Raw genomic sequence first — 26,047 nt, forward strand, 5'->3', positions numbered from 1 at the left:
TTAATATAATTCATTTTCTGCCTAGCTGCTTGTGTAGCTTAGAAAGTCTTCTCTAAGCTTGACAAACAGCTTCTTCCTCTTTTTCACTGACAACAGTATTTTGTATTATCTGAATTTGATAAGCTGCCTTTAACTTCCTGAAAAGGTTGTCAGTCTTTCTTAGACAGACATGCCTAGACCTGCCCAGCGCCCTTCTTCACCATGATCTCCTACTGTCTTCAATGCCTCGTTTAGGAGAGAGAGAGGTCACGTGACCGGCACAATCTATAAAATAAATAGGGTACAAAAGGAACATTTATGAAAGTTTAGAAGGATAGAGATCCATTTCTATTCCTCATTACATGTGAGTAATGAGTTTTAGGCTCAGTTTCCACTAATGCGACCAGTCATGCAACTTTGGACACATTAAGTCGCATGAAAAGTCACAGCCCATTGATTTCAATTGCACTCATTCCCATCTATGCCACTTTGAAAATCAGCGACTTTGAAAAGGTGCCTGCACTACCTTGATGATCCAGAGAGTGTAAAGTTAGATCAAAGCTGCACTCAAAGTCGCACTCTAAATCACATAATTTAAGAGTCGCACTAGTGGAAACCTAGCCACTAGAGTGAATTTGGAGTGCAGCTTTGATCCAACTTTACACTCTCTGATGCAACTTTTGATGCGACTTTGATCCAGAGAGTGTAAAGTTGGATCAAAGTCGCACTCTAAATCACAATAGTGGAAACGTAGACTAAAGCTCTGTTTCCACTGGTTTGACTTGTCATGTGACTTTGGACACACAAAGTTGTATGAAAAGTCACAGCCTATTGATATCAATGGCATCAATTCCCATCACTGCGACTTAGAAAATCAGCGACCTTAAAAAAGTACCGCCATTACTTTGATGCAACTTTTGATGCGACTTTGATCCAAAGTAGTGCCGGTACTTTTAAGGTCGCTGATTTTCTAAGTCGCAGTGATGGGAATGGATGCCATTGATATCAATGGGCTGTGACTTTTCATGCAACTTTGTGTGTCCAAAGTCGCATGACAAGTCAAACCGGTGGAAACAGCTTTAGTCTACGTTTCCACTATTGTGATTTAGAGTGCGACTTTGATATAACTTTACACTCTTTGGATCAGAGTCGCATCAAAGTAGTGCAGATACCTTTTCAAAGTCGCATAGATGGAAATGGGTGTAGTTGATTAGTCACACTAGTGGAAAGGTAGATTAGTTTGGCTGCCTGTACTATGACTATTGTAGATGGTGAGCTGAGACCCCAGAGCACTTCCAGCTACACCGACATATCCCCCCATGTCCAGCTTCCTTCTCCTATGGTAGTCTTCATTCAAAGCCCAGCACAGCTATACTGTATATGTGCCCCTCCCCCGTGTGAATTATTTCTTCATTTTCTCATGAATTAGGATGTACAATGCATCCTTACAGATGAGAGAACACTGGGCGGGAACCTATGATCAGCTCCTCCCATTCTGTATATGCCCACTGGCTACACAGGAACAGTGCCTTTCCCTGGAAGTGATGTCACTGGCTTTCAGTAACCACACCCACTTGCTGCTCTTAGACCCAGCAGGAAGAGGAATTGAAGTCATGTGACAGCACAGAAAACTGCAGAATTCTGTTAGAAAAACTGGGATTCTTTTTCATTTTGACATGCAAGGCTGAACTCTGCTCACATTAATGATTGCGGGGGAGAATTTAAAGTATCGGGTTGTACTCCTGCTTTAAAAGGGTAATAAACCCAAAACCAAAAATGTAATACAGTATATTGCAGCTAACCAATCATTGGATGCGATACCTGCATCAGTTTTTTTTTTTTCTTTGGCCCCCCGTTTTTACTTGGTATTCTGGACAGTAACATGCCTCTTGTATTATTGAGACAACTCTGGAAAAATAAGAACAGGAGGCACAGCAGGCAGCAGCATTTTTTTTAGTCTTGGAGGGTTAAATGTATTAGCAAGTTTAGAACCACTGACAAATTGAAGCCAAACCCCAGCTCACATTTTACTGTGCATCCGGAAAGTATTCACAGCCCTTTACTTTTTCCACATGTGTTAGGTTACATACAGCCTTATTCCAAAATGGATTAAATTCATTACTTTCCTCAAAATTCTACAAACAGTACCCCATAATGACAACATGAAAGAAGTTAGTTTGAAAGATTTGTAAATGTATTAAAAAAATAATATCACATGTACATAAATATTCTCAGCCTTTGCTCATTTTGTCAAAGCACATTTGGCACCAATTGCAGCCTCAAGTCTTTTTGAGTATGATGCTACATGCTTGGCACACCTGTTGATGGGCAGTTTCTCTCCTTCTTTGCAGGACCTCTCACGCTCCATCAGGTTGGATGGGGAGAACCGGTGCACAGCCATTTTCAGATCTCTCCACAGATGTTCAATCGGGTTCAAGTCTGGGCTCTGGCTGGGCACTCAAGGACATTTACAGAGTTGTTCCATAGCCACTCCTTTGTTATCTTGGCTGTGTGCTTAGGGTCGTTGTCCTGTTAGACGATGAACTCTTTCCAGAGTCTGGGAGGTCCAGAGCGCTCTGGAGCAGGATTTCATCAAGGATGTCTCTGTACATTGCTGCATTCAGCTTTCCCTCGATCCTGACTAGTCTCCCAGTTCCTGTCGCTGAAAAACATCATGCTGCCACTACAATGCTTCACTGTAGGGATGATTTTGGCCAGGTGATGAGTGGTGCCTGGTTTACTCCAGATAGGATGCTTGCCATTCATGTAAAAGAGCTCAATCTTTGTTTCATTAGACCAGAGAATTTGTTTTTTTTACGATCTGAGAGTCCTTTAGGTGCCTCTTGGCAACCTCCAGGCGGGCTGTCATATGCATTTTACTGAGGAGTGGCTTCTGTCTGTATAGAACCAAAAAATAGTGCAGCACAAATATAGATAATAAATGATCAACATTCAGTTAAAATAAACATATGCAAGATATCCACATTGGTTAATATAAAAAGTTCATAATAAAGCCTAGAAGACCCACAATGAGCTAGAAAAAGTCCATATACATCCTATTGGGCACTTTATTAGGTACACCTCGCTAGTACCGGGTTAGACCCCTTTTTCCTTCAGGACTGCCTTCGCTGTTGCATAGATTCATTCAACAAGGTGTTGGAAACATTTCACAGACATTTTTCTCCATATTGACATGATAGCATCACAAAGTTGCTGCAGATTTGTCAGCTGTACATCCATGATGTGAATTTCCCATTCCATCACAGCCCAAAGGTGCTCTGTTGGCTTGACATCTGGTGACTGTGGAGGCCATTGAAGTCATTGTCATGTTTAATAAACCAGTTTGAGATGATTTGAGCTTAGTGCATTATCCTGCTGGAAGTAGCCCTCAGAAGATGGGTACACTTCTAGTCGTAAAGGGATGCATAGGCCATTACATTTAAACAATGCTCAGTTGGTACTTAGGGGCCCAAAGTATGCCAGGAATTATCCCCCACACCATTACAGCACACCACCACCAGCCTGAACCATTGATACAAGGCAAGATGGATCCATGCTTTCATGTTTATGCCAAATTCTGACCCTACCATCTGTCGCAGCTGAAATTGAGACTCCTCAGACCAGGCAACGAATTTATAATCTTCCATTGTCCAATTTTGGGGAGCCTGTGTGAGTTGTAGCCTCAGTTTCCTGTTCGTAGCTGACAGGAGTGGCACCCAGTGTGGTCTTCTGCTGCTGTAGCCCATCTGTTTCAAGGTTCAATGTGTTGTGCATTCAGAGAAGGTATTCTGCATATCTTGGTTGTAACAAGTGGTTATCTGAGTTATTGTTGCCTTTCTATCATCTCAAATCAGTCTGCCCATTTTCCTCTGACATTGACAAGGCATTTTCGTCCACACAACTGCCGCTCGCTGGATATTTTCACTCTTCGGACCATTCTCTGTGAACCTTAGAGATGGTTGCACATGAAAATCCCAGTAGATCAGCAGTTTTTTTAAATACTCAGACCAGCTCGTCTGGCGCCAACAACCCTGCTATGTTCAAAGTCACTTTACAGTATCTCACAAGAGTACACCCTTGACATTTTTGCAAATAATTTTATTGTATCTTTTCATGTGACAACACTGAAGAAATTACACTTTGCTACAATGAAAAGTAGTGAGAGTGTATAGTTTGTAGAACAGTGTAAATTTGCTGTCCCCACAAAATAACTCAACACACAGCCATTAATGTCTTTATGTAGAGCAACAATTCTTTTTTCAGATCCTCAAAAAGTTCTTGGACATGAGGTACCATGTTGAACCTCCAGTGACAAGTATGAGAGAGCGATAACACCAAATTTAACACACCTGATCCCCATTCACACCTGAGACCTTGTAACGCTAACGAGTCACATGACACTAGGGAGGGAAAATGGCTAATTGGGCCCAATTTGGACATTGTCATTTAGGGGTGTACTCACTTTTGTTGCCAGCAGTTTAGACAATTAAGGCTGTGAGTTATTTTGAGGGGACAGCAAATTTACACTGTTATACAAGCTGTACACTCACTACATTACATTGTAGCAAAGTGTCATTTCTTCAGTATTGTCACATAAGATAATAAAATATTTACAAAAACGTGAGGGGTGTACTCACTTTTGTGAGATACTGTAAATCCCCTTTCTTCCCCATTCTGATGCTTAGTTTGGACTTCAGAAAGTTGTCTTCGCGTGTTGCCTTGAGTTGCTGCCATGTGGTTGGCCGATTAGTAATTTGTGTTACCAAGCAATTGAACAGGTGTACCTAATAAAGAGGGCAGTGAGTGTAAGGCCCCTTTCACACATGCTATCCGTTTGTCCGTTTTTCATCCATCCGTTGACGGATGAAAAAACGGACATCAATGCATCTCTATGTAAAAAACGGATGACAACTGATGATCATCAGTTAACATCCGTTTTCATCCACTTCCGTCAATGTCCGTTTTTTTGAACGGATGAATGCCCTATTTTTCATCCGTCAAAAAAACGGATCGGACGCAAAACGGATGACAACGGATGAAAAACGGATGTCAACGGATGAAAAACGGATGAAAAACGGATGAAAAACGGATGAAAAACGGATGAAAAACGGATGAAAAACGGATGAAAAACGGATGAAAAACGGATGAAAAACGGATGAAAAACGGATGAAAAACGGATGAAAAACGGATGAAAAACGGATGAAAAACGGATGAAAAACGGATGAAAAACGGATGAAAAACGGATGAAAAACGGATGAAAAACGGATGAAAAACGGATAACAACTGATGAAAAACGGATAACAACTGATGAAAAACGGATGAAAAATGGATAAAAAACTGATACATTTGACGTGACTGAACTGATGAACTGAACGGACCGTATGTGTGAAAGGGGCCTAAGGCCCCTTTCACACGGCTTCGTTCCATCAACTGAGCCATTCTGCTCAGCGGGGATCGATCCACGATCCCCGCTGAGCAGGCGGATGACAGCTCCGTCTCTGCTCTGTGTGCAGAGACGGAGGCGTCAAATCCCCGCGCTCCTCTATGGGGGAAATCGGATGAGAACGGACCGCCTGTCCATTCTCCTCCGATCCGCCAGACGGATGGAAAATAGGGTTTCCATCTATCCGGATTTGACGGACAGGATCGGATGTCAGCAGACATGTCTCTGCTGACATCCGCTGCCCCATAGAGATGATGGGGCATTCGTTCAGATCTGCCTGAAAAACTGACAGGCGGATCTGTATCTGGATCCGTATGTGTGAAAGGGGCCTATATGTGAAGGAGATTGGAAGCACATTTGACTCCAGGTGGTTTGGTCCCGTAACCCACAGACAAACACCGTGCTCACCTCAATAAAATGACCCCTGTATTACCAGAAGGTCACTACCGCTGGTTTTCATGGTAGCCCTGGTTTATTTAGAAGAGGGTGATGATGAGGCTCCACCCCGCTAACAAAGTCCCATTGAACGTAACGCCTATGGGAGGACATCACCCGCCGATAGGTGATCAGCGTTTGCGGTATATCGTCATATGCTTAATGCCAAGAGGATTGTTTGTGAGTAGTTTCCTTTAACCGCTTGCCGACCGCCACAAGTAGATATACTGCGGCGGTCAGCCCCGGCCAGGCAAAGTGACGTATATATACGTCACTAGCCTGTGACCGGTTTGTGAGCCAATAGCGGGCGCGCACCGGCCGCGGCTCATCCTCGGAGGAGTCCGCGCGTGTGACCGGCGGACCCGATGTCCGCCGGTCACACTACGATCGTCGGTAGAGCGGGAGAAAGGCAGAGCGGCTTATGTAAACAAGCCGCCTGTCATTCTCCCCTGTGTAAAAATTGAGTTTAGACGGTTCTACTATGATCTCTGTTTTTACAATAGGAGACCTGTCCCACTACAGTTAGAAACACGCCCCTAGGACACACTTAACCCCTTCCCTGCCAGTGTCATTTTTACAGTAACAGTGCATATGTATAGCACTGATTACTGTAGTAATGTCACTGGTAACCCCAAAAGTGTCAAAAATATCAGTCAAGGGTCCGATCTGTCCGCCGCAATGTCGCAGTCCCGAAAAAAAAAAAAAAAAAAAAAAAAAAAAAAAAAAAAAAAAAAAAAAAAATCGCAGATCGCCGCCATTACTCGTTTAAAAAAAAAAAAAAACACCAAAAATGACAAAAATCTTTCCCTTTGTTTGTAAACGCAACTTTTGCGCAAACCAATCAGAATACGCTTTTTGCAATTTTTTTTACCAAACACATGTAGCATAAAACAAATTGGCCGAAAATGTTAAAAAAATTTTGATTTTTACATTTTTTTTGGGGAATTTCATATAAAAAAAAAAAAAAAAAGTGAAAAATATTGTTATTTTTTGCAAAATTTAAGCTTTTTTTTTTGTTTATAGCGCATGATCAAAAAAAACGCAAAAAACCCCCTGGTCGGAATGGGGGTAAAATCTTCCGGGGCTTAAGTGGTTAATAAAAAGGGTGTGGTTTTAACCAGCAGAGAGCACTTTTTATACCTCTCTGATCGAGTTAGCACCCAAGAACCCCTGCTGCTTCACACATTATTTCCCTGTATGGGACAAGTGGTAGTGACTTTCTGGTCATACAGGGGTCATTTTATAGAGGTGAGCGCGGTGTGTCTGTGGGTGAAGGGACCAAACCACCTGGAGTGAAATGTGCTTCTAATCTTTCTTCACATATATATGGACTTTTTCCAGCACATTGCAGGTCTTCTTGGCTTTTGTATGAACCAATGTGGAGGTGTTGTATGTGTTTATTTTAACTGAATGTCGATCTTTTATATTTGCGCTGCACTATTTTTTTTTTTTATTTAGGTTGATACGGGGTTATGTGAAAAACCCTTTAGTGTCCAGCTGGCAATATTTGTTTAATTCTTATTACTATAGGGATTGTTTGTGCCGCTTAATTTTCTAATAACTGAATGGTGGAGTGCTGCAGAGATGGTTGTTCTTCTGGAAGGTTCTCCTCACTCCACAGAAAAAAAGCTGGAGCTCTGTCAGAGAGACCATCAGGTTCTTGGTCACCTCTCTATCTAAGGCCCTTCTCCTCCAACTGCTCAGTTTGGCCAGGCGGGAAAGCTCTAGGAAGAGTCCTTGGGGTTCCAAACTTCTTCCATTTATAGATGATGGAGGCCACTGTGCTCATCAGGACCTTCCATGTTGCAGACATTTTTTTTATACCCTGCCCCAGCTCTGTGCCTCGATGCAATCCTGTCTCGGAGGTCTACAGACAATTCCTTGGACTTCATGGCTTGGTTTGTGCTCTGACATGCACTGTTAACCTTATATAGACAGGTGTATGCCTTTCCACATCATGTCCAATCAACTGAATTTACCACAGGTGGACTCCAATCAAGTTGTATAAATATTTTGAGGATTATCAGTGGAAACAGGACACACCTGAGCTTAATTTTGAGTGTAATGGCAAAGACTGAATACTTATGTTCATGTGATTTGTTTTTTTATTTTTAATAAATTTGCAAAGATGTCAAACAAGCTTCTTTCACATTGTCATTATGGAGAGCTGTTTGTAAAATTTTAAGGAAAATAATGTATTCAATCCATTTTGGAATAAGGCTATAACATAACAAAATGTGGAAAAAGTGAAGCGTTGTGACTACTTTCCAGACGCACTGTATATTCAGTTACAGCAAACCGTTGTTTTCCCTTTGAGATAAACTCCTCCCTCCTCCGGAGTGCCCCCACAGCAAGCAGCTTGCTATGGGGCGCCCAAGCTGAGCTGCAGCACTGTGTATCCATTGAGACACTGAACTGCCCTTCGGCCCTGCCCCTTTCTCTCCCGATTGGCTAATTTAGTTTAATTGACAGCAGCAAGAGCCAATGGCACCCCCAGCTGTGTCTCAGCCAATCAGCCGGCTGCGGCACTCATGGACATCGCTGGATAGAGAGGGGGCTCAGGTAAGTATTAGGGGGGCTGGTGCACACCGTAGTTTTTTTTTTTTTTGCATATAATGTATTAAGAAAAAAAAAAAATATAGCACAGGTGATTAAATACCACCAAAGAAAGCTCTATTTGTTGGAAAAAAGGGCATCAATTTTATTTTGTTACAGTGTCACACAACCGCACAATTTTTTGTAAAATTACCGCAATGCCGAATTGCAAAAAAGATGGCCTGGTCATTAAGGGGGCAAATCCTTTTGGTCCAGAAGTGGTTAACGGCAATCAAACCGGTCTAAACAATGCAACTCAAGTCGCAGAGTCTTAAAAAAAAAAAAAAAAGTTTCCTGCACTACTTTTGGGCATCTTCATCATGACTTGCATTGACTTCTGTTAATGAAGTCACGCAGGATGACGGCTGTCAAAGTTGTGTAACTTTGAAGTCACGTAGATGTGAACCGTCACTTACTCTCACATGATTGTTGTCTTAACTTAGAATATTCTCACCATTCACACTAGAACACCCTTGAATGTACAGTATATGCTTACTGATGACCTCTTTAGTGGATGAGAACCCTTGGAAAGGGACAACTGGAACTTATTTTAGTAAGTAGTTTGTTGAGTGTCCTTTGCATGTTATACTATGCCACATCCATTGCTTTTGCTCTCCATCACCTAATTTGATTAAAGCTGGACTTATCTGGTGACAAAGTTTTTTTTATTTGGTTCAAGTTATAATTCCCCTGTTTTTTTTACTTTTTTCTTCTTTGGCCTTAACTGTATGCCCAACACTTATACCCTCTGTCCCCTCTGCACCACACATCCCTTTCCCATTCTACTCCCAATTCCGAAAAACTTTCAGAGCTGAAGTAATCACAACCAGAAAAAAAAAAAAAAAAACTGAGTCACGGCTGAGGGCTGGTTCACACCACATACAGTCCAGTGTGTTTTTTTTTTTTTGCCAATAAAAAAAAAAAAAAAAAAAACACCTGCATGGACATTAGGTTACATGAATTTCAATGGCAAAATTCAAACCATCGCAGTACAGTCAACAAAAGTAGAACATGCTGCATTTTTTTCTGCAATGAACTGCACGGAAACAAGTCGAAAATCACCAGCATTGAACCAGAACGCATTACAGCAAAAAAAAAAAAAAGACGACAAACCCCACATATGAAACTTTGGGGGGAGGGGGGGAGCATGGAAAAACGCATTAAAAAACACATTAAGATGCCTCAAAAACGTGTGGTGGTGTAAACTGGACCTAAATATACCAGATAGGTTCAAACATGGCTTCAAACAGAGATTTCTGCAATATAGAAAGTACCAAACTGAGGCCCCACGGGTCCTAATGGGTAGAACAGCATGTTTGATACCTTCCCCTGCTCTTCTTTCCTATCTCCTTTATCCCCCTTCTCCCCCCCAGCACCTAATTCGACCTCACAAACCCAATCCATTGCAGCTACCCATTAGAAGCCAACTTCCCTCCTCTGCCACTCCCAGTAGCTTCAGGGGCTTAAAGGGGAACAAGACATGTCCCCGCCCACATCACTCAGATCACGTAAAGCAATGGCCCCCACCTCACCGATCCATCCCTGATCCGAGTGGCATTCCTCTTTCCCCTACCGCCGCCTGCAGCTGCTGCCCGCACTGAACTCCAACAAACAGTCAGGCTGGAGAGTACGGGGAGAGGGGGGCACCTCCCTTTTATTCTACTGGTCCTATGCTTTCAGAAAATATGTTTGCTTTGGGGGGGGGGGGGGGGGTCTTTAACAAACCCTGACAGCTGTAAGTGAAGAATTTAAATCTCTAGATTTTTAGAGAAATTTGGATATTTAAATTTTGGCGTATATATTCGATTTTCCCCATTTCGCAAAAAGGCACAATACAAGATTTACAAATATTGGTTATTTATTAACTCAATACAGGTCATCTTTTATATTGAGTAGGACTTTTGTAAAATGTGCTGTGTTTTTAACTGCTTATAATGTGTATTTTTTACTAAAATATTGTTTTGATAATCATTTGTGTAAATATTATTGTGCCCTATAAATCAATAGCACCTTATTTTTATTCTACTGGTCGTGTGCTTTCAGAAAAATACAATTTTTGCAAGATCTTACAGTAAAATCTTTTTCTCTGATGTCCGTCGACAGACGCAGCCTCATCTCCATTATAAAAGTGGGTTTATGCTCCTGCCATCAGCAGTAGTCTAGGCAGTAAAATTTGAATACCAATGCCCAGGGGGCTGTCCCTCTAGGCATAAACCCCCACTGCGCAATCCGGCACATCAGTTTAGTTTAAAAGCAGTGAAGACAAAAGAACCAACCTCCAACAGAGGGGCAGGTGCTGATTCTGTCGATGGACAGAGAAAAAGATTTTACAGTAAGATCTTACAAAAATTGTATTTTCTCTATCGTCTGTCGACAGACACAGCCTCGTCTCCATGAGCTGAGTGGGATGTCCCAAAGCAGTGTAGGTATGAGGGGAGTTAAAACGCAACCAGATAGTAACGTCAACTCCAAAAGGCTAAAAACAGCCAACCGGGCAACATGGAGCTCACCCAGAAAAAAGACCCTGAAGAAAAGTACAAACATTCTCTTATGAAACAGCAGCCTGCAAAACCCTGCGACCAAAACAGGCATCCGAAGATGCCAACAAATCCACCTTGTAAAATTTGGTAAAGGTGTGTACAGACGACAAAGTCGCTGCCTTACAAACTTGTAAAACAGAGGCCTAATGGCGAAAAGCCCAAGAGGCACTCAACGCTCTAGTAGAATGCACCTTCACAGGGAAAGGAGGAACCCGACCCTTGATTGAATAAGCCTGAACCACCGTCATGGAGAGAAAAGCAGGAAGTGACCTCTGCACAGCAGCAGGAAATGACCACACAGGAAGTGATGTGGCCTGTTAGGGAAACACTGCCGAGTATAGCACCAGGGCTACACAAAGATGGACGCCCATAGGAAACAATAGGAAGCTGCAGAGAAAATGGCTGCCCCATACATGTCTATGGGGAAAAAAAAACGCATTGCCCACATCTACGATGGCAGCTCCCACAGCGCACCATGCGGCTAGGGACGGACACATGAAGGCCTCAGGAACCACAACAGGGACCAGCAAGCCCAAGGTACCATGTCACCCCCCTATCATTCCAGGTCGATGCATCCCGGTGAGGCGTCCACTCTCAGGCTCGTCCCCCCTCCAGACCAGGGGGCACCGTCGTGGCTAGGTCACAACTATAACCTGCTCACGCTCGTAGGCCAGACTGGGGGGGACCATAAGGATCTAGATCATTCAGTGTGAAGCCCCAGCCAGCATCGTTGCTTGTAGATTGGCAGGAACATTCTTCCCTGAACACTAACTAGCAAGTGAGTAAAGATAAATAAAAGAAAATATTCTCAAAAGAATAAAAAAAAACTGAGCCCGGAGTCCCAGCAGGAAACCTAGGTCCTACTCCTTCTCTAGGCAGAAAAACTGATGTGCTGGGTTGTGCAGTGGGGGTTTATGCCTAGAGGGACAGCCCCCTGGGCATGTGTATTCAAATTTTACTGCCTAGACTACTCCAGATGGGAGGAGCATAAACCCACTCAGCTCATGGAGATGAGGCTGCGTCTGTCGACAGACGATAGAAAAATACATGTTTGACAGGTCAAATCACATGTCAAATCGCAACCTGTCGGCCAATCGGTGCGACGCCGACTTTGCCCCCCCGCATTACATCACATCCAACTCTCACCCCCAACACAGCTCATCCCTCTCCAGCAAACCTAGAACCTCATTGCAATTCAACCCTTTCTAGCCAGCCTGCACACTTTATCACAGCACATCGTTTCCTGGTAAACTCTTGCCATTCAGGGCATTCCTCTCCAGCCACCTCACCCCCCCCCCCCAATCATAGCGCATCCCTGCTGAAGAAACCTATTCTATCATTCTAGCAAATACCCATCCTGGATAACTCATCCCACTTATTCATTTTTTCCTTCAGTCAGTACCCATACATTTTCTCATTTAGCAAACACGCTTTTTAAATTATAAAAAAAAAAGCCTAATAAAAACACTGTGCATTCAATAACTAATATTTAAACCAAGACCTAGCAATGACAAAATATTACTCAAAAAAAAAAAAAAAAAAACAACAACACACACACAAACCTGAATGGAGACATTGCCCAATACATTTTACAAGATGCCAAAAAAAAGCTTAGCCATATAGACACAAGCAGAATCCAACACAAAACTCTGTAAACACATGACCAAGTAACCAAACTGCATAATAGCCCAGGAAGTACACAAGAGAATGACTGTACTACGGGACAGTAACTTGCTTGTGAAAATGTGACTATCAAGTGACAACGATGAAAAATGTCACATGCCTATTCAGGCATTACCCACTTTATTTGCTTCCCCTTCCTGACCAGGCCATTTTATTTGCTATAAGACATTGCATTACTGCATGACACTGTACCCCCTTTCCTCCCACAAATAGAGCTTTCTTTTGGTGGTATTTGATCAACTCTGCAGTTGTCATTTTTTGCGCTATAAAAAGAAAAAAAAAATATTTTTTTTGTTACTTTCTGTTCTAAAATACCTCCAATTTATTTTATTATTTTGCTTAAATCAAGTTTTATCATCAATATGTATTCTGCTAAAAACTATGGGATATTTTTATTTACTAGTAATGGCAGCGATCAGCAACTTATGGTCGCTGGAATATTGCGGTAGGCAAGTCGGACACTTTATCGGGACGAGTGACATTATTATAGTGATCAGTGCTAAAAATATGAACTGTCACTGTACTAATGACATTGGCAGGGAAGGGGTTAACTTCAGGGGCAATTAAAGCGTTAACTGTGTGCCTAGCTAATGTTTCAGTGTAGTGGGGGGGGAGGTGCTTTTACTAGTGGAAGGCATGGATCGGTATTTCTGCCTTACAGGAAAACAGGATCCGTGTCTTCCTTACTGACAATCTGCCTTGTTTACATAGGCCGACTGTCATTCTGTCAGCATAACAAACTATCTGCGGGTGCAGCCAGACCCACTGACCAGCTCCCGCTGTGTAAAGCCCCGTACACACGTACCGATGGTCGGCTTACAAATGTTCCTCTTTTCTCCCCGGGATGTCGGTGTCTGCTGAAAAGTGCAAAGACAGCACAAGGACAGCACAAGAATTTTGTCCGCCGACTGCAGAAGTGATGTCATGTAATGGTTAACTTTCCCTGTGTTTTCTATTTTCTGAGCATGCCCAGTCTTGCAAATCTGCGGTCTGTCGGCCGAATTGTGTACTGACAGGCGAACAATCGTCCGTTCTGGTGTCGGCATACAAATATTTTCATGTTTGCACGAAAGACTTTTGTCCGCGGATTGTGCGCAGACATCTGTCGGAGGCACCATACTAACACGCGTACAATCGGCAGATCCTTCGTCCACCGACGTTTGTATGCCGACGATCGGTATGTGTGTACGGGCCTTAATTCTACACGATTCTGCACAGCGTGGCTGCCCTGTAGCAGCAAATCTGCTATGGGGCGGTCAGCAAGCGGTTAAATCCAGAAATGAACTGTGAGCCTGGGTTCACACTTGTGTGATGCAGAGACCACATGTGATTCGCACAGGAATCACACCGCATTCCTGTGCACATCACATGCAATATCTATGCAATGCAAATTGAGCCATACATTTTCTATGGCTCAAATCCCATTGCATCCGCACCAAAATGGTGCAGGATCCTCCCCGCACATTCTGACAATTGCACTGCCTTTTGCAATCTGTTGTCATTATTCTAACATTGACACCCACAGCGGATCGCATGGACACCATGCGATTGCGATGCGGCAAAGCACAGGATTCGCTGAGTTTTCCTCATTGCATAAGTGTGAACCAGGTCTAAAAGGTGCTTTTACAATGTTCCATTGAAAATATGCTTAAAAAAAAAAAAAAAACGCATTTGTGTGTTTTTTTTTTTTTTTTTTTTTTATTGAGTTTCTAGTGTGTCTTCTGGGTGCGTGACTCCCAACATGGACTTAGGACTCAAAAACCAGGGTGAATTGAAATCAATGATGTATTTATTTTTTTGAATCATCAAAAAAATAACTAACTATATAGGAAATTGATTTGATTTAATTTGGATTTTTATTTAAAAAATCAGATTTTTGATTTTTATCAAATTTATTTTAATAAAAAGCTTTTGGAGTAAAAAAAAAAAAGCTAAAAGAAAAATATTTCGTTTATTCAGCATGAAATGGAGCTTAGTTATGTAGCATGAGGCTGTATATTCTGCAATATTTACATTTTTGGTAAAATCATTCAATGAATCCAAGGCTCTGCAAGCTGAGATAACACGCACTGCATTGATGCATTCACACAATTTCACAGTAACCATGAGATAAAACAAAGTTCAGGAATATTTCTTTATCCACTTGTTTTGCAAATCTATGTACACTACAAACTGTATGATTTAATTGGTTCTGATATTGCCGTTTTACTAACCTGAAAGCTTATTATTATGAATAGAAAACATTCATTTTGTTTGCAAATATTAAAGATTCTAACTACCAGCAAGAATACGTTCTTACATTTAAAGAGGACCTGTCATTTCAGATCCATCATGGCAGCACCTGTTAGTGGGCATCCACTCACCTGCTGCCGCCACGTCCCTCACCTTGTTGTTTAACTGCCATTTCACCAGTAGTCCCAACAAAATAAATGGGACTGTCAGTGAGTCAACAGTAGGTCAGAGGAGAAGCCGCTGCAGTACAGAGATGACAGTTGCCCTTTAAAAATGATGATTTAAATCAAGTTGATTTAACCACTTAAGCCCCGGAGGATTTGGCTGCTAAACGACCAGAGGGTATTTTGCGATTCGGCACTGCGTGACTTTAACGGACAATTGCGCGGTCGTGCGACGCTGTACCTAAACGAATTTGGCGTCCTTTTTTTCCCACAAACAGAGCTTTCTTTTGGCGGTATTTGATCACCTGTGCGATTTTTTGATCACGCGCTATAAACAAAAAAAGAGCGTCAATTTTGCAAAAATAGCAATATTTTTCCCTTTTTTTTATATGAAATTCCCCCAAAAAAAAAATGTAAAAATCAAAATTTTTTAATATTTTCGGCCAATTTGTTTTATGCTACCTATGTTTGGTAAAAAAAAAAAAAAAAATCGCAAAAAGCGTATTTCGATTGGTTTGCGCAAAAGTTATTGCGTTTACTAACAAAGGGAAAGATTTTTGTCATTTTTGTTGTTTTTTTTTTTAACGCGTAATGGCGGCGATCTGCGATTTTTTTTGCGGTACTGCGACATTGCGGCGGAAAGATCGGACCCTTGACTGACATTTTTGACACTTTTGGGGTTACCAGTGACATTTCTACAGTAATCAGTGCTATATATATGCACTGTTACTGTAAAAATACACTGGTAGTGAAGGGGTTAACTTTATTTGAGAGGGAGGGGCTGTGTGTGTCCCTAGGGGCGTGATTCTAACTGTGATTGGCTGTGGCTTCAACTGTATGCAGAGTGATCAATGGATCTACATAGTAGATCCATGTGATCAGCTCTCATACAGAGAGGAGAATGACAGGCAGCTTGTTTACACAAGCTGCCTGACTTTCTCCCTCTCCCCCGCCGATCGCAGAGTGGCCGGCGGCGATCGGGTCCGCCGGTCACACGCGCGGGGGGGGTCCGTGACCACGCGGGAGCGCGCCTCCGGCGGCGCGCGCTCGCTCCCTAAACCCTCACAGGCGAGCGACGTAGACCTACGTCACTTTGCCTGTGAGGGGCTGACCGCCGCCGTAGATAGTCGTGCGGCGGTCGGCAAGTGGTTAAAGTGTTTGAAACCAAAAAAAGAAGGATCCTGTTCCCTTATAGCAGATTAACCACTTCAGGACCGCCTGCCGCAGTTTTAGGTCGGTACTTTGACGTTAATACCAGCATTATTGCAGAAGATAGCTGCCATAACCCCGAAATTTTCGTACTTTCATATAAAAGTGGTCCCAGCGGCCTCCCGCCACCTCCCAGTCATTTCCCCCACCTACCGGTGCTGTCGGTAGCGGGAAAAACGATCCGGTCCGTCCATGTCCCAGGCAGTAAGTCGAGTGAGGGCAAGATGGCCACCACTCGACTCTACAGCCTTGGAGGACCGGAGCGAAGTCATACATCGCTTCCTCCCAACGGCCTGCCTTTAGCTCCTGCTGGATTTTGCTTCCAATCCCCTTGTAGAGGCAGCCATTTCTGGATGGAAATTTTACTGTTGCACAATCACATTGCTATAATCCCTTCATATGAACTATACACCGAAAGACTTATGATTAAATGGTTGTGGAACGAATCATCGGAGTTTCCATTATTTATGGGGAAATTTGCTTTGATATAAAAGTGCGCTTTGGATAACAAGCATGTTTCTGGAACGAATTTTTTTTTGCTCGCAATCCAAGGTTTTACTGTATTTACAATTTTAAAATTAAAACAAAAACATCTCTGTAGAATACAATATATACTACCGAGGAATGTAACTCGCACAAAACAGACAGATCTGTGAAATTTGGGTGCATTACAAACAATCCAGATGAGAAAATGCTGAGAGAACAGATTTTAGCGCAGCTGTAGTATTTACATTATGTCATAGCTCATTGATTGCTTTCACCTCTTGCCAAGATTTGCTCTTTAACCCCTTTTGCTGCCAGAGCCACTTTTCCATTTTTTGCAAACTTGGTTAAAAAAAAAAGCATGAAGATTACAAAAGACCCTCATATATATTTACCCTTATATATTTCTTGAAAGCAGACATCCTAGAGAACAAACCGGTAGTTCCAATTTTTTATGTCGCTATATATTAGCGCAATAGTTCACAAAACACAAAAATTTGAGTAAAAAATATACTAAAGTTAAAATTAAGGCACATAAACACAATATGTTAAGCTTCGTAAAAATCTGCGCTCAGAGCAAAGTAGTTATCAATCAGCAGCTGACACTTTACCCTGATACCAGGCATTTGAGAGAAAAAAAAAAAAAATAAACCAGTGCAGCGCGTGTGTGTGTTATATCATTTTATTATTATTATTATTATTATTATTATTATAAGCGAAAATTATTATTTTTTTTTTTTTTTTAATGAAAAGAAAGTCAGAATAAGTTATTTAGTACAAGGTAGTCACATAGACCAGAGCCCTGACCAGAATACAGCGTAAATACAATGTAAGCCTCAACTTAAATACACTAAAAGGATAGTGAACACAGAGGCATTTGAAAAACAAAGGAGCACATAAGTACCAAACTATTTCAGGTAACTAAGAGGGCACCCAAGCCTGCGGACCTGATGGGCATGTAAAGCAGAGGACAGGGACTAGCCTTAAATCGTAAGAGTTTATGAATCAAAAAAGTAGAGAACAGAAGAAATGGAAAAAAAAAGGGGGAGTCAGAGGGGGGACCCGGTTAGAACACCAGAACCTAGGTCCCAAAGGAGGAAGAAGACAGAGTAAGAATAAAGAGAAGGAGGGAGAAACCAAGACGAGGAGCCCGCATCATCATCATCTCAAACCTGGGAAATCAGATCAGGGTCTAGAGCAGGGGTCTCCAAACTTTGTAAATAAAGGGCCAGCTTAATGTCCTTAAGACTTTTTAGGGAGCCGGACTGTGGGCTTTGGGTTTAGAAAAGGTCCCGATGTCAGTGGAAAAAAAAAAAAAAAAAAATGCCCTAGCTTTGGTGTCATTGGGAGGAATTTTGCCCCTTCATTGGGGTCAGTGGGGGGAAATTATGCCTTGTTGGTATCAGTGGATGAAATAGTGCCCTAAGGGTCAGGTAAAAAGCAGGCAAGGGGCCACATTTGGATCTAGGATCTGAATCTAGACAGGGGTCCTACAGTTTGAAAACATTTTTTAACAAGAATAATGCTAACGGTCATCAATACCCAGTGGGGTTAAAAATGACCACCGAAATTAGGAAAAAAAGTAAATAAACTTGTGACTTTAAAACATAAGAAAGAAATGTCCATAAAGTGCCCAAAAGAAAAATAAAAGCATGTGTAGGAGAAGCCAGGAATTCTGCCTCCAGAAACAGATGGCCGATTGCACGTGCGGTAGGGCCCCTCCAGATCATCAGATTAGAGTTAAAGGACAAGTTTATCTTTGGGAACATGTTACATGTTCCACCCATTTCCTCCTCCTCCCCCCCCCCCCCCCCCATGACAGCAATAGAAGAGAAGTTCCCTGTGCTAGCTGTCACATTTTCAAAATCAGCGTGGCAGTGTTACGACGGCCACGTCATTCATCCGCACAGCTTTGTGTCTGAATAAACTACAAGCCCAGACATCCTTTGGAGCTGTCTGCTGGTAGTTTTCAATATACTACTACAGCGCTGTCAGTGTATATGCTTGCCTGTACGTGATGTACTGACACATAGATGCACTGACAGATCTACAGGAGACCTGCATGGCACCAGCAATCTGCTGATCCCTGGTACAATGCTTTACAAGCCAAAAAAAAAAAAAACAAACACACACAATGTGCATTTACAGTGCCTTGTGAAAGTATTCGGCCCCCTTGAACTTTGACCTTTTGCCACATTTCAGGCTTCAAACATAAAGATATAAAAAAGTGTAATTTTTTGTGAAGAATCAACAAGTGGGACACAATCATGAAGTGGAACAAAATTTATTGGATATTTCAAAATTTAACAAATAAAAAAACTGAAAAATTGGGCGTGCAAAATTATTCAGCCCCCTTCAGTTAATACTTTGTAGCGCCACCTTTTGCTGCGATTACAGCTGTAAGTCGCTTGGGGTATGTCTCTATCAGTTTTGCACATCGAGAGACTAAAATTTTTGCCCATTCCTCCTTGCAAAACAGCTCAAGCTCAGTGAGGTTGGATGGAGAGCGTTTGTGCACAGCAGTTTTCAGTTCTTTCCACAGATTCTCAATTGGATTCAGGTCTGGACTTTGACTTGGCCATTCTAACACCTGGATGTTTATTTGTGAACCATTCCATTGTAGATTTTGCTTTATGTTTTGGATCATTGTCTTTTCGGAAGACAAATCTCCGTCCCAGTCTCAGGTCTTTTGCAGACTCCCATCAGGTTTTCGTCCAGAATGGTCCTGTATTTGGCTCCATCCATTTTAACCATCTTCCCTGTCCCTGCTGACGAAAAGCAGGCCCAAACCATGATGCTGCCACCACCATGTTTGACAGTGGCTATGGTGTGTTCAGGGTGATGAGCCGTGTTGCTTTTACGCCAAACATAACGTTTTGCATTGTTGCCAAAAAGTTTGATTTTGGTTTCATCTGACCAGAGCACCTTCTTCCACATGTTAGGTGTGTCTCCCAGGCGGCTTGTGGCAAACTTTAAACAACACTTTTTGTCGGATATCTTTAAGAAAGGTCTTTCTTTTTGCCACTCTTCCATAAAGGCCAGATTTGTGCAGTATACGACTGATTGTTGTCCTATGGACAGAGTCTCCCACCTCAGCTGTAGATCTCTGCAGTTCATCCAGAGTGATCATGGGCCTCTTGGCTGCATCTCTGATCAGTCTTCTCCTTGTATGAGCTGAAAGTTTAGAGGGACGGCCAGGTCTTCGTAGATTTGCAGTGGTCTGATACTCCTTCCATTTCAATATTATAGCTTGCACAGTGCTCCTTGGGTTGTTTAAAGCTTGGAAAATCTTTTTGTATCCAAATCCGGCTTTAAACTTCTCCACCACAGTATCTCGGACGTGCCTGGTGTGTTCCTTGTTCTTCATGATGCTCTCTGCACTTTAAACGGACCTCTGAGACTATCACAGTGCTGGGGCATTTATACGGAGACTTGATTACACACAGGTGGATTCTATTTATCATCATTAGTCATTTAGGTCAACATTGGATCATTCAGAGATCCTCACTGAACTTCTGGAGAGAGTTTGCTGCACTGAAAGTAAAGGGCCTGAATAATTTTGCACGCCCAATTTTTCAGTTTATTTGTTAACAAAGTTTGAAATATCCAATAAATTTCGTTCCACTTCATGATTGTGTCCCACTTGTTGTTGACTCTTCACAAAAAATTACAGTTTTAGATCTTTATGTTTGAAGCCTGAAATGTGGCAAAAGGTTGCAAAGTTCAAGGCGGCCGAATACTTTCCCAAGGCACTGTATTTATTTTTTTTTAATGGGGGACAAAGATCCCCCATGTGATTTTTTTTTTTGTTTTTATGTTTTTGGTCCCCTGATGTTTTCTGTCCTCCAATTACACTAATACAGTGCAGATACTGGCAGAGTAAAGGGACACCAGGACCCAAAAATTATGTTTTGCATGTTGCTTCCAGGTCTCCATGCCTTCTACCTGGCAGCACCCTTCATGTTCCCGGATCAACTGATGGGCGCACGAAGCTTGGTAAACATGGCATGATCGCTTCCAGCTAGCAGCTGAAAGTCAGCTTTCCAGATTTACACCCAATGCTGCAGTATGTGCCAAACCCCACGCCGCCACAAACGTATGTCCTGGTAGTAAAGTTGTTATTCATGGTTAAAAATAGCTGCATCTGTACCAATTAGGCCTCATGCACACTGGATGTTAAAAAAAAATGCCAGTAGCATTAGCTGTAGAAAGTTGTAGTAGTAGAATGAGTTTTGCATCATATTTAAGTGTTTAGCATTCTAGCTGTAGCTTTTTTTTTTTTAGCAAAAAACTGTACTCCAACAAAAGCTTATGGCTCAAAAACGCTGATAAACAGGGAATAGTTCAGCTTTTATCAGAGTTAGAGCATTTTTACAGCTAAAAAAACTCCTCCTAAAACCCACTAGTTCTGGGTGTTTTTCCCAGCCATAAAACACCCCTGCCAAAAACTGCTGATAACAGCCTGTGTGTGCATGGACACATTGGATAACATGCTGGGGAGTTTACTGGCTGCAGAAAACAACACCTGAAGCCAAAAACAGCAGCTGAAAAAATGTCCAGTGTGCATGAGGCCTTGTACTCAAGAAATACTGCTTTTTTTCCCCCCAATCGTCACGATTGCTAAAGAAACCTAAATGTTGCCTTCAAATGGCCTTGTCGCACAAGTCCAATTCTGACCAGGGACCTAGAAAGTAATAGTGAGGTCTGTTGCTTTATCTTGGGCAGCTACTGAAAAATGTATTATCAATTGCACAACATACTAGTGTTAAAATAAACTATTGTGGTCACACACAAAAAAAAAAAAGGGAAGAAGGAAAAAGGAAAAAACAATGCAAGGCACCATCTTCCAAAGCCAAAACAATAGTCCTAACCCACACAGGAAAACTGATAGCTTTATTGTAGTGGTAGTGTGAACAAGCCCCAAAGATACTACTTGCAGTAATCACACAGCCATTCAGCCACAAAACAAGATTTACTAAAAAAGGTTTAATTACTTACATGTGGAAGTAGATGTAAAAATGCATCCCCGCTTAAAGTGCCCACTGCCAGCGCCACCAGGAAACTTAGCAGAAATTTGAAGAACACTTTATTCATCAGAGGAACCAGGATAATACCCAACAATGACAGCACACTTATAACAGTAATTGATATAAAGCCACCAACCCATGCTGTAGGAAAAAAAAAAAAAAAAAAAAAATAGAAGAAATAGATTACAGCCTCAAAAATACAAACACATTTTAAATCACACATTCAAGTATTAAAATTACCACAGCTTAAAGGTGAACATGTGCTTTGCCAATGCAAGGCAAAAGCAACTGTTTCACTTTTTTTTTTTTTTTTTTTTTTTTTTTTCGGGTTTATTTCATACAATATATTACAAGTCTTTATACAGTGCCAACAATGTATGCAGTGCTTTACATACTGTACATTCACATCTCACATGCATACACACAGGTCAATTGGGACAGGAGGCAATTAAGCTGGGAAGGAAACACGCACAGGAAAACATGCAAACTCCATGCAGATAGAGGGGATTCAAAACAGGACCTCAGTGCTTAAAGGCAGAAGTGATAACTACTATGCCACTGTGCTTCCAGACCTTTAATGTAGACACCCTACGCAGCCTAAATGCATCTTTATACCTCTATACCACTGCGTTCAGTCACCAGGATCTAAAGGAAAGTTTAAGCTATGAGTTGCTGGTGTCTTAATGCTTCAGACTATAGATTCCCCCATGTGACAAGGCTGATTGGCCCAGCGCTGTCACTTTAGGCAAGTCACATACTCATTTACACTGGAAAGAACCAGGTAATTCCTTTGTCTCAAAACACAGAATTGAGCAGGATAAGCAGGTAAGGACAGAAATTCAAAAACCGAAAAAATAAAATAAAAAATGTATACATATACACCATATACACACACACATTATATATATATATATATATATATATATATATATATATATATATATATATATATATATATATATATATATATAATCTCACACACACATTTTTTGCAAATGAGCCTGCATAGTATTGCAATGCCAGGCTCCTGTAGACTCTTCCTCCAGCTGTAGGTCTGTACAGACTCAGTTAGAGAGCTAGAGGGAGGTTAATGCAATAAAATGAAATATGAGTGCGGTGATCAACATATCCGTGTTCCAATGCTGCATGGGGCAGACAGTACTTTCAGGCGTTTTTTTTTTTTCCTTCGATCAGGTGGCAAGGGATTACATCAACTGTCAAATTTTTATTGCTGTCTGTGTTCCTGCTAGGGTGATTTAAGCGAACTTTTCCGATAACCAGTCACCAGAAAAAAAAAAAAAAAAAAAAAAAAAAAAAAGAACGCAAATACAAAATTTTGGAGTTGTTACCAATTTTGGATTTGTTATTGGAAAAAATTTGTCATCAGGTACGGAAAGTGACGATTCTGATGTCTCTTTCTGGCACATAGCTCCGTTGGAAATTCTGAAGAATCATTTGATATACTTCCCAAATTCCACAAGCTATGTGCCAGAAAGAGACATCAGAATTGCTGCTGTCGTCACTTTCCATACCTGATGGCGAATTTTCCCATGAATCGCTATCGCTCAGTTCTTAAAGTAACTCAGTTTCACGGTCACTGTTTTCCAGTTCGTCTAAAAGCGCTTTTGCGCAAAAAAAAAATGCTTTTTGGACACCATGGTCGTTCAAAATTTTCCAGGCACAAAGCACTGGAAAAGCACAGGCAGGGCACTGGAAAAGTATCCAGGTGCAATCCTGTGCTGAAATGGCATGATACAGTGTAATCCATTAGGATCACAACTTTGTATCATGATTTTTAGTGTATTTACACTTTTGAATTTGCCGCCGGTTCCACCCCCTCAATGCTCACAGGGAGGGAACCGGAAGGCAAGTGCCGCCAATCGGCCGTGCACAGAGCGGGGAGAGACAGTGAGGACAGCGGGGAGGATGGAGGTGAGGACAGCAAGGGAGCACAGGGAAGGTGAGTAACGTTGTGGGGTAATCCCGAGTGTGGCTCGGGGTTACAGCTTTTGGTACTGAAAATTTACCCCGAGCCACACTCGGGAATACCGCCAGGGAGGTTAAGTTATACTTGAAGTGAGTTTGTAAACCAGTGCTTTTTTTAATTAGAGAAAAAGATGTTGCAGATGGAAATGTTCTCCATGAATACTTATGCATAAGCTGGCTTATAAAGGAGTTTAGTCCAGTGAGGCGTACGATGCCCCATGGACCTCTTATGTACAATTTACACTTTTATAGTGCCAGTAGTATAGCTATCACTATGCTTAAACACTGGACCTTCAGGTCTCCAATCCTGCAGCCGCTCTGTCTGCCCCTCCTCTCTTCCCATCCAGTCACGGACCATTATTACCAGTATTATGTAAACCCATACTGAACATACAAAGTATGCTGTAAATGGATAGAAGAGGGGAGAGGCAGGCAGAGCGCCTGCTGTGGAGCAGAACTGCATCTGCTGTCAGAGCACTGGGGGTGTTGCAAATATCTGTACCCCCAGTGCTCAGGAGGTGGCATATGCCTCTTTGGACACCACCTCTTATAAGCCAGCACATTTGTAAAAGTGTATACATTCCTGGAGTTCTTCGCATACTGTTCACAATGGCTCTTTATTTACCATTTTCTTCCTGAAACAAGAAATCTTTAATGCTATGTATCCTTGCGATACTCCAGCTACTCACCCACTTTTACAGAATATACACCGTGGTTGCTTTCAGCCATAGCTTCTTCAGGAGCTTCCTCGGGTGCATTAATTAAGCAGGACTTTCTGTCGATTTGATTAATAATAGCTGGGCAGATGTATCCAAACTCATCTGCACCAAGAAGCATCTGCATGTCCATTCCATGCAAAGTCAGCAGACGTGAGGCATTTAAACACTACAAGAACAGAAGATAAATATTACCTTCAACTCAAAGTACATTTAAATAGATCATTTGGGGGCTGGAATAACATTTCTAAATCCTATAGAAGGTGAAGAAAATTATCTTTATGCATACATATATACTCTCCGTATTAAAAAGGCAGCAAAAAGTGAATACGAAAAAAAAAAAAAAAAGTTCACAGAACACACATCAAAGGCAGACTAATTCAAGAAGATAAGTCCCCATGGTGACTAGGGAATGTAGCTGAACAAGCAGAAAGCCTCTGAAATTATGTGAGGGGTTTATGTAGTGGGAACCATCAGAATTCATTTTGAAAGCACATACAATGCTCCTATTTGGAGGAGCATCCATGCCCAATACAACTGCAGGCATGCACTGGGTGTCCCAGAAGGAGATTTCAGTACAATTCCAAGGTATTCCAGCAAGCAAGGAGATTCATTTCACATATGTGGTGTCTTTGTAGCAAAATCTCAACAGAAAATAAATCCTTAGGATGACCCTACACTATATAAGGTATAATCGTTAAAGGAGTTGTAAAGGCAGAAGGTTTTTTTATCTTAATGCACCCCCTAATACTTACCTGAGCCCCATCCCAGTCCAGCAATGTCAACGAGTCCCTCGGCAGTCCGAGACTCTCCCTCCTGATTGTCTGACTTTGACAGCCGCCAATCAGGAGAGAGAGGGGGCAGGGCCGAACGGCAGCTCCGTCTCTGAAGGGACACACGGAGTTGCAGCTCGGTTCTGGTGGCCCCATAGCAAGCTGCTTGCTAAGGGGGCACTTGGCAGAAAAGAGGGGCTAGAAGCAGCGAAGAGGGACCCAAGAAGAGGAGGCTCTGGGCTGCCCTGTGCAGGTAAGTACAACATGCTTGTTATATAAAAGATGAAAAGACAAAAAAAAAAAAAAGAAGACTTTACAATCACTTTAAGACTCGGTCCACATTACCGCGACTTGTCAGCCTAACAAGTCGCGCTCCCTCGCGGTCCATTGACCGCTACAGGACCCGTTCTAATAGGAGCGACACAGGTCGCTCCGACTTAGAAAAAGGGTCCTGTACTATTTCGGAGCGACCTCGGAGCGACTTGCATAGACTTCAATTATGTGAAGTCCCTGCAAGTCGCTTCGAAGTCGTGGTGCATGGTAATGCACAAGTCGCCCCCCGAAATAGTAAGGAGTCGTGTCGCCCCAGTGTGAACCGCCCCACGGTTACATATATACATGCTGCTTGTATACGTGTGGCTGCAGGGCGGGGCCTGCCTCTGCTGCCTATGATTGGCTGGCCTCTTGACAACTTCCTGGCAGGATAGTTCAGGCAGGTTTGGACTCATGTCTGAACCCGCCTGAGATTGTCCCTACTTCTTGCATATTCCCATCACATATCA

At 42.2% G+C, this 26,047-nt stretch overlaps 1 protein-coding gene across 1 annotated transcript in view; it reads right to left on the bottom strand.

The window, feature by feature from the left end:
• The window catches only part of SLC39A6 (solute carrier family 39 member 6), an 87,987-nt gene that overhangs the window by 51,543 nt on the left and 10,397 nt on the right, over positions 1-26,047 (bottom strand). The window contains exons 2-3 of the mRNA XM_082259227.1: positions 24,466-24,661; positions 21,762-21,931 (exon numbers count right to left, since the gene is read on the bottom strand). Of these exons, the coding sequence (XP_082115353.1) occupies positions 21,762-21,931; positions 24,466-24,661 (366 nt within the window). The remainder of the gene's footprint in view (positions 1-21,761; positions 21,932-24,465; positions 24,662-26,047) is intronic.

This window comes from Pelophylax lessonae (genome assembly GCF_965119305.1).
Source record: "Pelophylax lessonae genome assembly, chromosome: 5".
Classification (NCBI taxonomy): domain Eukaryota; kingdom Metazoa; phylum Chordata; class Amphibia; order Anura; family Ranidae; genus Pelophylax; species Pelophylax lessonae.